Genomic DNA, 15,831 nt, shown 5'->3' with positions numbered 1-15,831 from the left:
AGTGTCAGGGATATGGGGGCCATGGGAAATTCAGGTTTACAGGGGTCTTAAGGAGGTTGGTCGAGGCAGGACGTTTTTTAAAGGGTCGGTGTTGATTCGTTGGGCTTCCATACAGTAAGGATTCTGTGATTCCTCGAGGAAGGGTTACTGGACCTGCAAGGTAACTCTAAGTTCTCTTCACATATTATGCCAGATCTGCTGAGTTTTTCCAGCAACTTCTCTGTTTTTTATCTATGATTCTCTCTCCCTTGCCAGGTAGCCCTGGCTCTGGGCACCACCCTCACTGACGTTTTTGCCCTGTCCTTGCCATTCTTCCTTCCCACCCTCCCCTGAGCCCTATTGACACCGCCCTTTTCCCTTTGACCCCATTGGCCATGCTCCTTTCCCTTTGACCCCCGACCTTTCCCGCTGACCCCATTGACCCCACACTCCCCACTGGCCACGCCCCTTACATCTGACCCCGCCTATTTCTAGTGACCTCAATGTCCCCGCCCATCTCCCTTACACTTAACCCCCGCCCTTTGGTCCCGCCCATTACTTTCCCCCGCCACCCCCATTGGCCACGCCCCCATCTGATGTCATGCTTGCCCCCGCCCACTGGATCCTGCTCCGCCCCTTCCCCGCGCTGCACTCTGGTCCCGCCGCCATGTTCTGATGCCGGAGCCGCCGCCGTTACTAGAGGCCGAGGCTGTGGAGAAAGTGAGGCCCGGCAGCAGGAGCGAACGGCACGGCAGGAAGCCTGAATCAGAGCCTCGGCCGAGCCAGGGAGCCGCCACTCCCCTCGGAGCGGTGCCATGGCAGCTCGGGATGGGAAGCTGCCGACCGCCGATCGGGTGGTGAAGTGTGAGTAGCCCGGGGTTCAGGCCGCGGCCCGGCAACGGGGCTTGGGGCCCCTGCACATCGTCAGGGAGAGAGGGTCAGGCTTTCGGCTTCCCCTGCTGTGGCTCTGCATTGGGACGAAGCGTCGAGTGAATGTGCTGTCCCGGGGTGTGGGAAGGGGATCATGAGGCATGGAGGTAGATGTAGGCGGGGTATGCTTCCCATTGTCAGAGAACCCCGTGCACCCCTTCTAGCTTTGGACCCGTGGGATCTGGGGTGGGTTCTGCCAACCAGAGCCGAATTTGAGGAGCCTCAGTGCCACCTGCTCTGAATTCATACTCAAATTCATGGGTCGCTGAGTTCATTTGACCGCAATTCTCAATATTCCTCACCGTGCTGCAAGATCGTTTTCTCCTCGTTTCCTCTCCATTGCAGCGGTTCTCTAATTGATAGTTAAATATTTTTGGATATTCAATCACTGAAATGCGTTGTGTTGGCGAATGCCTACTCGTAGACTACTGGCAGCCATTTGACTTGTTCGGAATACTGAAGTTTGCATTCTTTGAAATTCAGGTGTACCCAAGGGCGGGGTAGGTGTGCAGAGTTTAGAAGAGGACTACAGAAAACATTTGTGACTGAATCAGTTGAGAGGAGAGAAAAAAATGTCCACTGTATATAATGCTGTGCATTATTAAGGGAGTCTGTGTTGTCAGATATGTTTGACACTTGGCCCTTGGTACGTTCCCAATGATCTGATGGCATCATTTGGGGACCTAGCAGTGTTCCATTGGTGCCCTGGCCAGCATTTACTCTTACAAGCACCAAAGACAGATGTTGTTAATCTTAGTGTGTGCTCACTTGGCTACTGGGCTCACCTGCATTACACCAGCGAGTAACTGTTTGACTGTGAAGTATGTTGACAATAATCTGATGTAAACACCACTATGGTGATGCAAATTAATCATTTAAAATTCTGCTCTGCTTAATTAGTCTTTTGAATTGATGATAACACGTCTTTGTGACCAGACTCCGTTCTCAACTGTGGATGAAATCTCAATGTGAATTACATCCTTTGCAAACATATTCCACAGAATAAGCTCCAAACGCAGAAATGGGGAAAGCAAATATTTTAATTTCCATAGGTGTTTAATGATTGTGAATGGTCAATGGTAATTACTTTTTTTGTGAGACATTGAAGAGTGATGAAATTGCAGCAGTTATGTTTAACAAAAAGCTTCTAGTGTAGGCTCATCTGCTTTAAGAATCTGTTTATTTTTAATTCCATAATTCTGGTTTGGTAACTTTGCTTTGGTTATATAACACTTGTAGTGAATTACTCATGCTGTACATGGAAGCAGAGCTCTTGTTTATGAAACACCAAACAATTGTACTGACCCAGTGCTTGTGGGTAATAGTTTGATTTGGGATGAATCCAGATGCTTGAAATCTCATTTGTATCTGTGTTGCCATATTCTTCACTTTGAGCTCTTCATTTTACAGAAACTAATATTCAGAGATGATGTTTTGATCTCTTTTAAAACAAGAAATTGTTAGTCGCAGTTTAGCATTTTAACTTAACCAGCTTCTCTGCTTAAATGAATTTTTAACTTTGCTTCCCAGCAAGTACTCTTCAGTCAAGTTTCTGTCTTTGCGAGCCTGAGACAAACTTGATTCAGGGCTCCACCCCCAGAGCTAAGCAGATCGTATTGCTGGGAAGATTTGTATGCCAAACATGTGGAATGGTTTTCCAGGGTTGGTCAGCACTTGGGTTGTTTGGAATCAGTCTGCACAGCAAGTTGAAATTCTGCAGGCCCTTCCCATGAATGGTGCTTCCGGGTGAAAGCCAATTGTGATTGTTTTTGTCTTTGTCTGGCAAAAAAAATTATAACTGATGAGGCATTACTTTTATTCAATACATTAAGACAGTTTGAAACCTTTTCATGTCCCCAACCTATCCTTGTGCTATTTTGGTTAAAAGACATATAAACATTTTGATTCTGAAAATTGTGAAAACTATAGAAATGTACTTGAGCAAGGATTTATACTTAGAAGAGATTAGGTAGAGAGAAAAATGAGAACTCTGAAGTTAGGTGATTGTTTTATCAGAAAAGCGGACTGAAACCATCATTTCTCAGATAGCAGCAGCATTGTATTCTATGACCAGATGTTTTGCATTTTTCTACATAAAAGGTCTCAGTATTTCTTTTCATTTTGTTTACTATGTACTGGCTTCAGTTTTTGAATATTAAAACGTGTGTTATTATGCAAACTGCTTAAATGTCAAGTGGGCAGTTTATAATTACTGTAATTTGAGGCAGATGAGCCATTGGGACATTCTGTACCTTCATCAGTTTTTCCAAATTTCACTCAAACACATCATAACCTAATTTTTAAAATCACTTTGTGCTCTCAAACCAGTTTATATTCATGTGACATTTGTTTGAAGAAGTAGTGAGACCTATTAAATTCCACTTGTTTGTTTCACTAAACTCATTAAAATTAAGCAGGCCACAAAAACTGCTTCAGCTAGCTGGCAAAGTTCACTGCACTAAACCACAAAGGCCAGACATTCCCAAGTCTGATTCCAGCTCTGCTGAGTTAGCTATCTTGGCTGTAGCAGCAGGTGAGGCACTACTATTAGCTTCAACATCCCTGTGCCAGGAAGGGGGAGGGGAGGAGAGGCAGGGCTCCAGCTTATCATGGCTATCTGATGACCCTGGTGGTAAGAGTGTGTCATGACAGTTTTGCAGTGATCCAGTAGTCATGGAAGAGTATCCAAATGAGTAGGAAAACTCTAGGGGAATTTTAAGTTTTTTCTCATTTATTGAGAAATACTTTAATTATCATACCTGATTTCTCCTTGTTCACAACAATATTGTTTATGGAATTGTGTATAAGTTACCTGCCAAGTTACCCACTTAACAACCAAGATTATAATTTCAAAATTATTCAATTTGCTGACAAGCACTTACTTACAAAATATAATTTGTCTGCCTGTCAGCATTTGAATTTAAATTTATTCCACTGACTTGCTGATATATCTAATTTGAATTTATGAATTGGAATTTAGTCCCATAAATCTTCAAGTGAAAAAATTAAATTGCAAGTAGGACCTTTTTGAGGATGGGGTGGGGGAGGGTGTTCCTAAGTTGATAGAATTTTTTATGGTTTATAGACAAAAGATTTGTGACGTGATAAAGACATGATAGTACACACTGACTTGTTCAACTTTACCATCAAATTGTCACTTTGCCTTCTGTGAAGGCTTTACGTGGCTTTGCTTCAATACTTACCCTTCTCAGAATTGTTGCATATTGAGTTGTAAAGGGGTTGGAGCAGTAACTTGGAGGGTAAAGTGGAACGAGATTTATGTTTCTTCCAATTATTTGAAAAGAAACTCCAAATTGAATTATCCAGATGTTAATTTATTGTTAATGGCCTTAGTTCAGAGTGACAGATTAAGCTAGAGATAGGAAAATGATTTGTGCTGCTTTTCAAAACATAAACTAAGCTGCAATAGAATTCTGAAAGGTAAACATTACACCATGACACAAGATAATTACAGACAACAAAGCATTCTTTGTTTATACCTCTCTGAAGTGTGTAATTAATACAGCTCTGTAGGGAAGGGTTCACAGTTTGTGGGAAAAATAGAATTGTAGAACTTTCTTGGGTTGGGTGGGAACCTTTGCTTAAGATGCATTGTGCTTGTAAGAAATCTGTGCTTTAGGAGATTAGCTTGCCCTCACAGTGAAGTGCTAACCTTGTATTGTCCACTTTATGTTCTCTGAATGTCTTGAGCAAAGTAATTAGACATCCCACAATCTTAGACCAGCAGTACTTAAATAACAGGTCTTAAAACATTTTCAAAGCAATTTCATAGGTATAAAAATGGTTGCATGATTTTAAAATAATTTCAAAGGTCAGTTCTATAATCATGTGGATGGTTCAAGTTACAGGTGCCCTTCATATTTCAATTTTTTACTCTTTTTAATCATAGGGGCATTGGTGTGCATATTCACAGATCTCTGAAGATAGGATGGGTAGATATGTTTATGAAGGTATTGGGGCACTTTCATTTCTTAGCAGAGACATAGAATAGATGTTTTGCTGGAGCTGTATACAATGATGGTTAGGTGACGACTAGAATAGTACTTGTAGTGCTGGCTGCCACATTATAGGAAGGATGTGATTGCACTCGTGTCCAGAGGAGATCGACCAGGATGCTGCTTGTTCCTGGAGGGTCTGAGATATTATGAGGAAAGATTGGATAGATGGGGGTTCCTTGGAGCAGTGAAATTTGAGAACTTGATTAAAGGTGTGTTAGGGGCATTGACAAGATGGATAAGAATGCACTTTTTCCTTCAGTAGAAGGGTTAGTAGATTTAATCCAAAGAGTAGAAGGTTGAGGATGAGGAGATTTGAGAATTTTTTTTCCCTTGGAGAGGTGGTGGGAGTCTGGAGCTCAGTGAAATTTCCAGCATGACTTGATTCTGCTCGCGCCCATGCATACACACCACACCACCCTCCCTTCCTGCAGGGCAAAATGTCACCCTCCAGCATCCACTGCATGTATGTATAAACAACTGATAAGCATTGAACATCTCAAATGCATCTCACCCCACCAAATGCATCTTCGCCTTCCGTTTACTTTCAGCTCTCGGAAAGGACTCTTACGTCCATGGCACCTTCCCATGTAATCACAGTAAGCTTAACCCTTACACATTCACCACCTTCATTGAAGGCATCTAATGGACCTTCCAGTAGAAGTTGTGATTCACAGGTACTTTCAACCAAGTTTGCTGCATTCATTGCTCGCATTGTTGTCTCCTTTACGTTGCCGAGCTCAGACTAGGTGACTGTTTTGTGACTATAGGAATGACCCCACATCCCAGTTGCTTGTCACTACAATAAACCACTGCTCTCATGCAGAAATTGCAGCAGACCCAAGTCAGAAATGTTCCATCAAAGCACATGCAAGCTGGAATAATATCTTTTTCCGCTTAGTACTTTACAGCCTTGAAGTCTGAACATTGCCTTCAATAACTTCAGAAACTGAGCACTTTGTTTTTCTTACATTCTCAACCATATCCTCCTCCTACCCCCCAAGTTAGCCATGTTTTGTTTACTTTGCACTTTGGAGCAAGGGCTAAGCTCTCCCCTTACACCTTGAATTTACACCCCTTTTTTTCTTTACATCTTTTTTTTCCTCAACCTCTTTGACGTTTGCATTGGGCCTCTATACCATCTGCCCTCTTGCTGCTTCTCTGCTCCTGTCAAAAGAATAAAGACTAATCACAACTTTCAATTCTGAAGAAGAGGCTTACCAAACTTCAAACACGAAGTCTGTTTCTCTCTCCACAGATGCTCCTAGACCTGATGAGTTTCGCCAGCAGTCTTTTTCAGAATTCCACCAATACTTTATCTTTATTGAGCATTTCTGTTTGATAAGCTTAACTTTCTGTGCTCCCTATCGATCACAAGTTTGAGCCAGCTGAAAATGTCATTACAAGTTGAGGAACAAGCTGGCCTTATTTTTTTCTTGCATGACAGGAGCAGGTTGACACAGAGCGAGGATATGTTTGGAAGAGTTGTAGTTCAGTGTAGCATTGACAAGCCTTTAAAGCTGGATGCTCACTTACCAAGTGTCAGATGATTGAAAACCTTCGTCTTTAATCCTGCTTGAAAGCTTGGTTAAATAAACCTCAAAGAAACCTGTCTGCCATCATCAAGAGGCAGGGAATTGATAGCAAACAATATTGGGGTGACTGCATTGTAAAACATATGTTCTGTCTCTAAGAACCACCCTGTGCTTCCAATTGCCTGCCACTTCATTACCCCACTGTGTCCCTATGCCAACGTTTCTTTCTCAGGCTTGCTGCAGTAATCCGCAAAGCTGAATGCAAGCTGGAGAAACATCTCATCTTCCATTTAGGCACCTTTATAGCTTTCAGGATTCAATATAGAATTTAACAGTCTTAGAATATAAGCATCCCCTTTCTTATCTATTACCTACTTCAATACTACAGATCCTGTAATGAAATGGGTTGCTTTCAATTTGGCTAATCCATTTTGTATTTGTTCCCATTATCTCCTATCTAGCTTCTCCTTTTCCTGTTATCAACGATTCCTTTGTGTTCTGGATGTGAGTTTGTTCAATGAGCTAGAAGATTCGGTTTCACACGTTATGTCACCATACTAGATAACGCCATCAGTGAGCTTCCAGTGAAGTGTTAGTGTTATGACTTGCTTTCTATGTGTATTTAGGTTTCTTTGGTTTGGTGATGTCATTTCCAGTTCTTTTTCTCAGGATGGCAGATGGGGTCCAAATCGACGTGTTTGTTGATGGAGTTCCGATTGGAATGCTATGCTTCTAAGTATTCTTGAGCGTGTCACTGTTTGAGAGAAGAGCAGAAGAAAATCACCTATGCAGTGTATTCAAGAAGAATGGGTACCCAATAAACAGTCTGTCAATTTTTCACAGCAACAAACCCAAACAAAGAGACCGTGCGCCCAGGTACCCGAGCTACGTCAAAGACATCTCTGAAATGGCTGCCACAGTACTCCAACCTCTTGGTATTATGGTAACCAACAACACACTAAAACTGCAACTAATGAATTTGAAAGACTCTATAAACGCAACAAGCAATATAAACGTCACTTACAAAATATCTTGCACGGATTGTAATAAACACTACATTGTTGAAACAGGCAGAAAACTAGCCACAAAAAGACATGACCCACTATCACTAGTATCCTTACATACAGACAAAGAAGGACATCATTTTGACTGGGACAACACACCCATCCTAGGACACCAAACAGACACGCATGAGAATTCCTAGAAGCATGGCTTTCCAACTGAAAATGACATCACTGACCCAAAGAAACCTAAACACATAAATAGAAAGTGGGACATAACACCAGTTCTTCACTGGAGGCTCACTGATGTTACTTAGTATGGTGATGAAACGTCTGTAACCAGACCTTCCAGCTCAGTGAGCAAACTCGCATCCAGAACCTCAACCTGAGTTAAAATCTCTTCAAAACTCACTAATTCCTTTGTGTGCCTACCTTTTTTTTTCTCTTTCTCTGGGCTTCCCCTCTCATTGTCAGTTTAAATACCACTTTCCAAGTTGATTCTAGTTCTGAAAAAGGGCACTGGAATTAAAATGTTAACTCTGTTTTCCATCCACAAATATTGCCAGCCTGTTGAGTTTCCCCTGCAATTTCTGTTTTTGCATTTTCAGATGGCCACCATCTGCTTTCTTCTTGTTTTATTCCAATATGGAATGATTCCTGTTTTCGTACATCGACTAGTATCTGTCTACCTACTTAACTTTCCAAATTTGACACTTCAGGTCTTTTAACTGCAAATAATATCAATATTTTTGAGAATCTGACCCCCTTTAATTTTTGTACCTTTTGTCCTCCAATGGAAAGCTTTAATTAATTGTATATACCACTGCTCAGAAAAGTTATGAAAGTATTTTGGTCCAGATATTTATTGATGGTGTGCAGTTTCTTTGTGGGGTCACCCCTCCGTGTTGTATGTATCCTCAAATGTTTGCTAGTGAAACGCAGTTGCTGTTAAGAAAATGTGACCGGCCATTTGCAAACTTAAAGATCCCGTGAGCAAGCATGGTGAGTTATCTTTTTTTTGGTTCTGTAAGTTGAGGGCTGAGTGTTGGCTTGCATGTTGGAAAGATTTCCTGCTTTTGGGGCTTGAACCCTCACTGACATAAAATCACTTGAGAACACTAAGTTCTACAGTTGCTTAAAGGGAGGCTTTTGAAAAAAAAGCCTTTGGATTTTCTGTCCTTTTGCACACTGTAGCTGATGGGTTACATTGTTACTAGGTCCCAACATTGTGTGACATACTACAGGCAGAATTGATTTGGTTGGTTAAGCTGTTGAGTTAATAAGAATTCGTTAAGTTCAAGATGTCAGTTTTAGTATTGTGGGATTTGAGACATTTTAGTTTTGTATGCTTCTTACTTTTTGTATGCTTCTTACTTTTTGTATGCTTCTTACTTTTTGTAGCCTTCTCTCTAACATGTTCTATTGTTGTTCAGCATATAATTCACTAATATCATTTAAGCAGGTATGCATTCCTAATTGCTCCTGGAGGGATTCACTCAATTGTTCCAGGTTTAGTGGGTGGGAGGTGGGTTAAATGTTAGACAGTGTTGCTAGGATAAAGAACAGTGGTAGGCGTGTAATTGTTTGTATTCTGTCTACTTGAAGCTGAAAAAACGCCCACTTATAGTTCTAGGTTATGCATAATGGAGATAGTGCTCCCTCCAGACAGTTTTGAATTGTATATTATGCTTGTATGTGCAATTGCTATTAGCATTGTTACTGACAGAAACATTTGGCAGTATGAGTGAAGAAAATCATCCAAGAAGCCCATCCACAACATTAATGTCGTAGCTCAGCTACTCGCTTAAGATTAACTTTTATGTGGAGTTTTTTTTTGTGCTGATGCTCCTGATCAGCTCCATTTCTGTTTTGTGTCTCTACTACACAGGTTTGTCATCTTGAATTTGGTAGAACTGGAAGTCTCCAAAGCCAAGCTGCCTCTGTGTTGCTCACTCATTTGTCAATAACTCCTAAATTCTCCACCTTTGACACAACCCTGAGAGTGGACTTTCCAAACTCAGTCCTTTTGTATTCTAAAGGGCAGCCTTTTACAGACTAACGCCGTAGAATTCTATAACTTCTATAACATCTATGTACGTTTCAATTCTACAGTTTTAATTTCACTGCCGTTGTAAAATATGACTCCATTTCTATCATGGCATTTGGTTGATTGCTTTTTGTTTGTCAGTAGGAGCAGGATGGTATTCCGTAATTAAACCATGTGCTGACAACTTAAGCACCATGGCAACCGTTAGTTATTCAGCTTTGTTCTGATGTGCAACCTGTCATTTCTAATGTTGATGCACATAGTTTTTGTTGTACTGGTTCTGCCTTCACCTGATGTTCAATATATAGTAATTGGTAGTGGGGACTATGCCTTATTTGACCCTTCTTGGGCTGTGCACTAGATATCACGAAACAGATACCACATTTCTTGCAATCATGGTTGATGATTTATGGTTCTAATCTGGTTAAAACAGTAATGACCCTGAGACAGAATTCTTGCTTCATGCGCTGGCAATTGTCGTGTCTCATGGTGGGCATTCACCTGCCTGCACTGAAGGCAGAAAAGCACTCATGAGACAAGACAACTTTTAAACAAATAGGTTGGTTTATTTTAGATGAACTACTTGAATCAAATGAATAAAAGTTATTGCAGAGGCCTATTCATGAAAGTCATGAAAGTCCAAATTCATCTGACCCCTGTGGGGGCAATAGCACTTTTGAGCAAGCTTATCTTGAGCTAACTATTCTTAATTGACTGCTAAATAGTTCTTTATTGTAGTGCATTAACCAAACAGAAAGAAGAATCTATTAAAATAAAGCAGGGCCAGACTGTGGTGATTTGGCCCATCAAGCTGTCAATAAAAATTATCAACTTGGTTGAAATAATTCCCTTTTGGGTACAGGAGAAGTAAGCATCCAAATGATTAAGGTCAGCTTCTGCCAGATGTCTTGAATGAACCAATGTATCACTATTAGATGCTGTAAGGACATTACTGCCACAATGATGTATTGTTTACAAATTAACATTTCCAGATAGAACATAGAACATAGAAGAATACAGCGCAGTACAGGCCCTTTGGCCCTCGATGTTGCGCCGATCCAAGCCCACCTAACCTATACTAACCCACTATCCTCCATATACCTATCCAATGCCCGCTTAAATGCCCATAAAGAGGGAGACTCCACCACTGCTGCTGGCAGGGCATTCCATGAACTTACGACTCGCTGAGTGAAGAACCTACCCCTAACTTCAGTCCTATATCTACCCCCCCTTAATTTAAAGCTATGCCCCCTTGTAATACCCGACTCCATACGCGGGAAAAGGTTCACACTGTCAACCCTATCTACCCCCCTAATCATCTTGTACACCTCAATCAAGTCACCCCTAAACCTTCTTTTCTCTAATGAAAACAGCCCCAAGTGTCTCAGTCTATCCTCATACGATCTTCCTTCCATACCAGGCAACATCCTGGTAAACCTCCTCTGCACCCGTTCCAGTGCCTCCACATCCTTCCTATAGTATGGCGACCAAAACTGCACACAATATTCCAGATGCGGCCGCACCAGAGTTTTATACAACTGCATCATGACCTCAGGACTCCGGAACTCAATTCCTCTACCAATAAAAGCCAGTACGCCATATGCCTTCCTCACCGCACTATTTACCTGGGTGGCAACTTTCAGAGATCTGTGTACATGGACACCAAGATCCCTCTGCTCATCCACACTACCAAGTATCCGACCATTAGCCCAGTACCCCATCTTTTTGTTATTCTTCCCAAAGTGAATCACCTCACATTTAGCTACATTGAATTCCATTTGCCACCTTTCTGCCCAGCTCTGCAGCTTCTCTATATCCTGCTGTAACCTGCCACATCCTTCCTCACTGTCAACAACTCCTCCGACTTTCGTATCATCCGCAAACTTGCTCACCCAACCTTCTAACCCCTCTTCCAGGTCATTTATAAAAATGACAAACAGCAATGGTCCCAAAACAGATCCTTGTGGAACACCGTTAGTGACGGCACTCCATGAAGAAACTTTGCCATCAACTACTACCCTCTGTCTTCTTCCATCCAGCCAATTCCTAATCCAAACCTCCAACTCACCCTCAATGCCATATCTCCGTATTTTCTGCAGTAGCCTACCATGGGGAACCTTATCAAACGCCTTACTAAAATCCATATATACCACATCTACCGCTTTCCCCTCATCAACCTCCTTCGTCACCTTTTCAAAGAATTCAATAAGGTTTGTGAGGCACGACCTGCCCTTCACAAAACCATGCTGACTATCCTTGATCACATTATTCCTATCCAGATGTGCATAAATCCTATCCCTTACAATTCTCTCTAAGACTTTGCCCACAACAGAAGTGAGACTCACCGGCCTATAGTTACTAGGGTTATCCCTACTCCCCTTCTTGAACAAGGGAACCACATTTGCTATCCTCCAGTCTTCTGGCACTACTCCTGTAGACAAAGAGGACATAAAAATCAAGGCCAATGGCTCTGCAATCTCCTCCCTTGCTTCCCAGAGAATCCTAGGATAAATGCCATCAGGCCCAGGGGACTTATCTATTTTCACCTTTTCCAGGATTTCCAACACCTCTTCTCTACATACCTCAAAGCCATCCATTCTACTTATTTGTGACTCAGTATTCACATCGACGACAATGCCCTGTTCCTGAGTAAATACTGAAGAAAAGTATTCATTCAGTGTCTCCCCAATCTCTTCCGCCTCCACACGCAACTTCCCACTACTATCCTTGACTGGACCTATTCCTACCCTAGTCATTCTTTTATTCCTAACATACCTATAGAAAGCCTTAGGGTTTTCCCTAATCCTACCGACTAAGGACCTTTCATGTCCCCTCCTTGCTGCTCTTAGCTCTAAGAGCAGCAAGTTGTCAGCCATTTGGCTTCAAGACTGCTTTATTTAGGCAAAGTGTTATTGTACGAGAAAAAGTACTGTAAACTTAAAAGAAGCATTGCTCAGAGGTTCCCTCTTTGGACATCAAGGGAGATTTCTTCATTCTGAAGCTACAAGCATTAGTTGCTGCTTAATAATACACAGATCTCTGCGTTCAATAACATACAAAGTCGCAAATACAGTCACATAGGTTAGCTCTAGAAAAGGTAAGAGAGGTAGGCAGGTAGTGCAGGAATCTTCTGTGTCTCTCCCTATTTCAAGCAAGTATGCTGTTTTGGAAAATGTAGCGGGTGATGGATTCTCAGGGGAATGTAGCACGAACAGCCAGGTTTCTGGTATTGAGACTGGCTCTAATGCAATGAGGGGTACGTTGGCTTCCAAGAGATCGATGGTGTTAAGTGACTCTCTACTCCAAGGCACAGACAGATGTTTCTGTGGCCAGCAGCGAAAAATCAGAATGGTGTGTTACTTCCCTGGTGCCAGGATCAAGGCTGTCTCGGAGAAGGTGCAGAATGTTCTCAAAGGGGAGAGGGGCCAACAGGAGGGCCACACTGTACACATTGGAACCAATGACCTAGGAAGAGAAAAGATTGAGATTCTGAAGGGAGAACATAGAGAGCTAGGCAGGAATTTAAAAAGGAGGTCCTTGAGAGTAGTAATATCTGGATTACTCCTGGTACTATGAGCTAGTGAGGGGAGGAATAGGAGGATAGGGCCAATGAATGCCTGGCTGAGGAGCTGATGTATGGAGAGGGATTCATATTTTTGGATCATTGGAATCTCTTCTGACGTAGAAGTGACCTGTACAAGAAGGACAGATTACACCTGAATTGGAAGGGGACTAACGTACTGGCAGGGAGATTTGCTAGTGCTGCTTGCTGCTCGGGAGGATTTAAACTAGTAAGAAGAGGGGGTGGGACCCAGGGGGACAGTGAGGAAAGAGATCAATCTGAGACTGGTACAGTTGAGAACAGAAGCGAGTCAAACAGTCAGGGCAGGCAGGGACAAAGCAGAGAACGAGGTAGGACTGATAAGTTAAACTGCTTTTCCAGAGGAACCCTGATTATCTGAATATCAATTATCCGAATATCAATTATCCGAATATCAATTATCCGAATATAGGATTATCCGAAGGAGAAGTTGAGGTCCCGATAGAAACATTGCACTGTCACAACCCTGATCGTGTCTTTTGTTTACAGGTACAGTGATTAAAAACTGACTCTGCTCCCTGGAATGTTGCCGAGAGCAGTCTGGGCACCATCTGCAAAATACTGGCCTCCTGCCCTTTTTTTTTCCCCCCTGCACTTTTTTGGCTGGAGATCTACACGGGTGTACCCTAAACCCCCCTTCGCAGGGTAATCTCTTCCACAATGTCCTGGACAGGGCAGAGGTGGAAAAAGTTGCAGTAAAAAGGTGTGTGTGTGTGTGCACATGCGTGCTATTTGGAGACTTACCCCACAAAGGCAGCAGCAGATTTACTGTTAGTGCTTCACAGTCCCAGAGGAAATCAATTAACCGAATAATCAACTACCTGAACAAAATACTGCCCACCCATCTCATTCGGATAATCAGGGCTCCTCTGTATTTCAATGCAAGAGGCCTAACTCAGAGCATGGTTAGGGACATGGGACTTGGATATCATAGCAATTACAGGATGGCTCAAGGATGGATAGGACTGGCAGCTTAATGTTCCAGGATGCAAATGTGACAGGACAGAAATGGAGGCAAGAGAGCAGGGGGAGTGGCATTTTGATGAGGGATAGCTTGTGGGCGGCACGGTGGCACAGTGGTTAGCACTGCTGCCTCACAGCGCCAGAGAGCCGGGTTCAATTCCCGCCTCAGGCGACTGACTGTGTGGAGTTTGCACATTCTCCCCGTGTCTGCGTGGGTTTCCTCCGGGTGCTCCGGTTTCCTCCCATAGTCCAAAGATGTGCAGGTCAGGTGAATTGGCCATGCTAAATTGCCAGTAGTGTTAGGTAAGGGGTAGATGTAGGGGTATAGGTGGGTTGCGCTTCGGCGGGTCGGTGTGGACTTGTTGGGCCGAAGGGCCTGTTTCCACACTGTAAGTAATCTAATCTAATCTAATCTTTGCAACTGTACTGAGAGAGGATATTTCCATAAATACATCCAGGGAAGTTATTTGGGAGGAACTGAGAAATAAAGAGGTAATCACTTTACTGGGATTGTATTGTAGACCCCCTAATAGTCAGTGGGAAATTAAAAACGCATTTGTCAGGTGGTTTTAGTTAAATGTAAGAATAATAGGTGGATATGGGAGGGGATGTTAACTTTCCAAACATCGACTGGGACTGCCATAGTGTTAAGGGTTTAAATGGAAAGGAATTTAAGTGTGTACAAGAAACTTTTGAGTCGGTATGTGGATGTACCTACTTGACAAGATGCAGAACTTGACCTAATCTTGGAAAATAAGGCAGGACAGGTGTCAGAGGTGTCAGTGGGGGAGCACTTTGGGGCCAGCAACTATGATTCCATTAGTTTTAAAAGTGATGGAAAAGGATAGACCAGATCTAAAGGTTGAAGTTCTAAATTGGAGGAAGGCTAATTTTGATGCTATCTGGTAAGGGAGGCACGGTGGCTCAATGGTTAGGCACTGCTGTCTCACAGCACCTGGTTCACAGGTTTGATTCCAGCCTCGGGCGACTGTCTGAGTGGAGTTTGCACATTCTCCGTGTCTGCGTGGGTTTCCTTCGGGTGCTCCGGTTTCCTCCCACAGTCCAACGATATGCAGGTCAGGTGAATTGGCCATGCTAAATTGTCCATAGTATTACGTGCATTAATCAGACGGAAATGGGTCTGGATGGGTTACTCTTCAGAGGGACAGTGTAGACTTATTGGGCCAAATGGCCTATTTTACACTGTAGGTAATCTAATCTAATCCAGTCTGATGTTATGAAATTATTTAAGGCTCCTTTTTCCTTTCTTTGACCTTGAGTAAGTTTTAATCATTCAGTTGTATAAGTAAGAGTATGCTGGATACTGCCATCAAGGTTGAAGCAAGATAAAATGATGCCTACTGCTTGGATTAAAACCTGTTGCTCTTTAAAAAGTCAACAGGGGTAGATTGCTCTTCGGAGGGTCAGTGTGGACTGGTTTTATCCGAAGGGCCTGCTTCCACACTGTAGGGAATCTAATTTAAAAATTTTCAAAAGCTGACTGGGGCAGATGTTCACGGGTAAAGGGCCGGCTGGAAAATGGGAAGCCTTCAGAAGTGAGATAACGAGAGTCCAGAGACAGTATACTCCTGTTGGGGTGAAAGGAAAGGCTGGTAGGTATAGGGAATGCTGGGTGACTAGAAAAATTGAGGATTTGGTTAAGAAAAAGAAGGAAGCATATGTCAGGTATGGACAGGATAGATTGAACAAATCTATAAGACAATAGGAGTATACTTAAGAGGGAAATGAGGAGGGCAAA

General features: G+C 42.6%; 1 protein-coding gene across 3 annotated transcripts in view; it reads left to right on the top strand.

Moving 5' to 3' along the window:
- Nucleotides 1-637: 637 nt before the first annotated feature.
- LOC122541750 (serine/threonine-protein phosphatase 2B catalytic subunit beta isoform) overlaps nucleotides 638-15,831 on the top strand; it is a 121,492-nt gene continuing 106,298 nt past the window's right edge. For 2 of the 3 annotated variants that reach the window (XR_015754249.1, XM_043678659.2), the window contains exon 1: nucleotides 639-843. Coding sequence is in view for 2 of the 3 variants with exons in the window: in XM_043678659.2 (XP_043534594.1) it covers nucleotides 795-843 (49 nt within the window). In the remaining variant the exon portion in view is untranslated. Of the gene's footprint in view, nucleotides 844-15,831 lie in introns of all 3 variants that reach the window. The other variant, XM_043678657.2, reaches the window with a different exon arrangement.

This window comes from Chiloscyllium plagiosum, unplaced genomic scaffold (assembly GCF_037043375.1).
Source record: "Chiloscyllium plagiosum isolate Xiang-an unplaced genomic scaffold, Cpla_swu_hap1 HiC_scaffold_43, whole genome shotgun sequence".
Lineage (NCBI taxonomy): Eukaryota > Metazoa > Chordata > Chondrichthyes > Orectolobiformes > Hemiscylliidae > Chiloscyllium > Chiloscyllium plagiosum.
The sequence above is the reverse complement of the archived record's forward strand: the minus strand, read 5'-3'. Positions and strand labels throughout refer to the sequence as shown.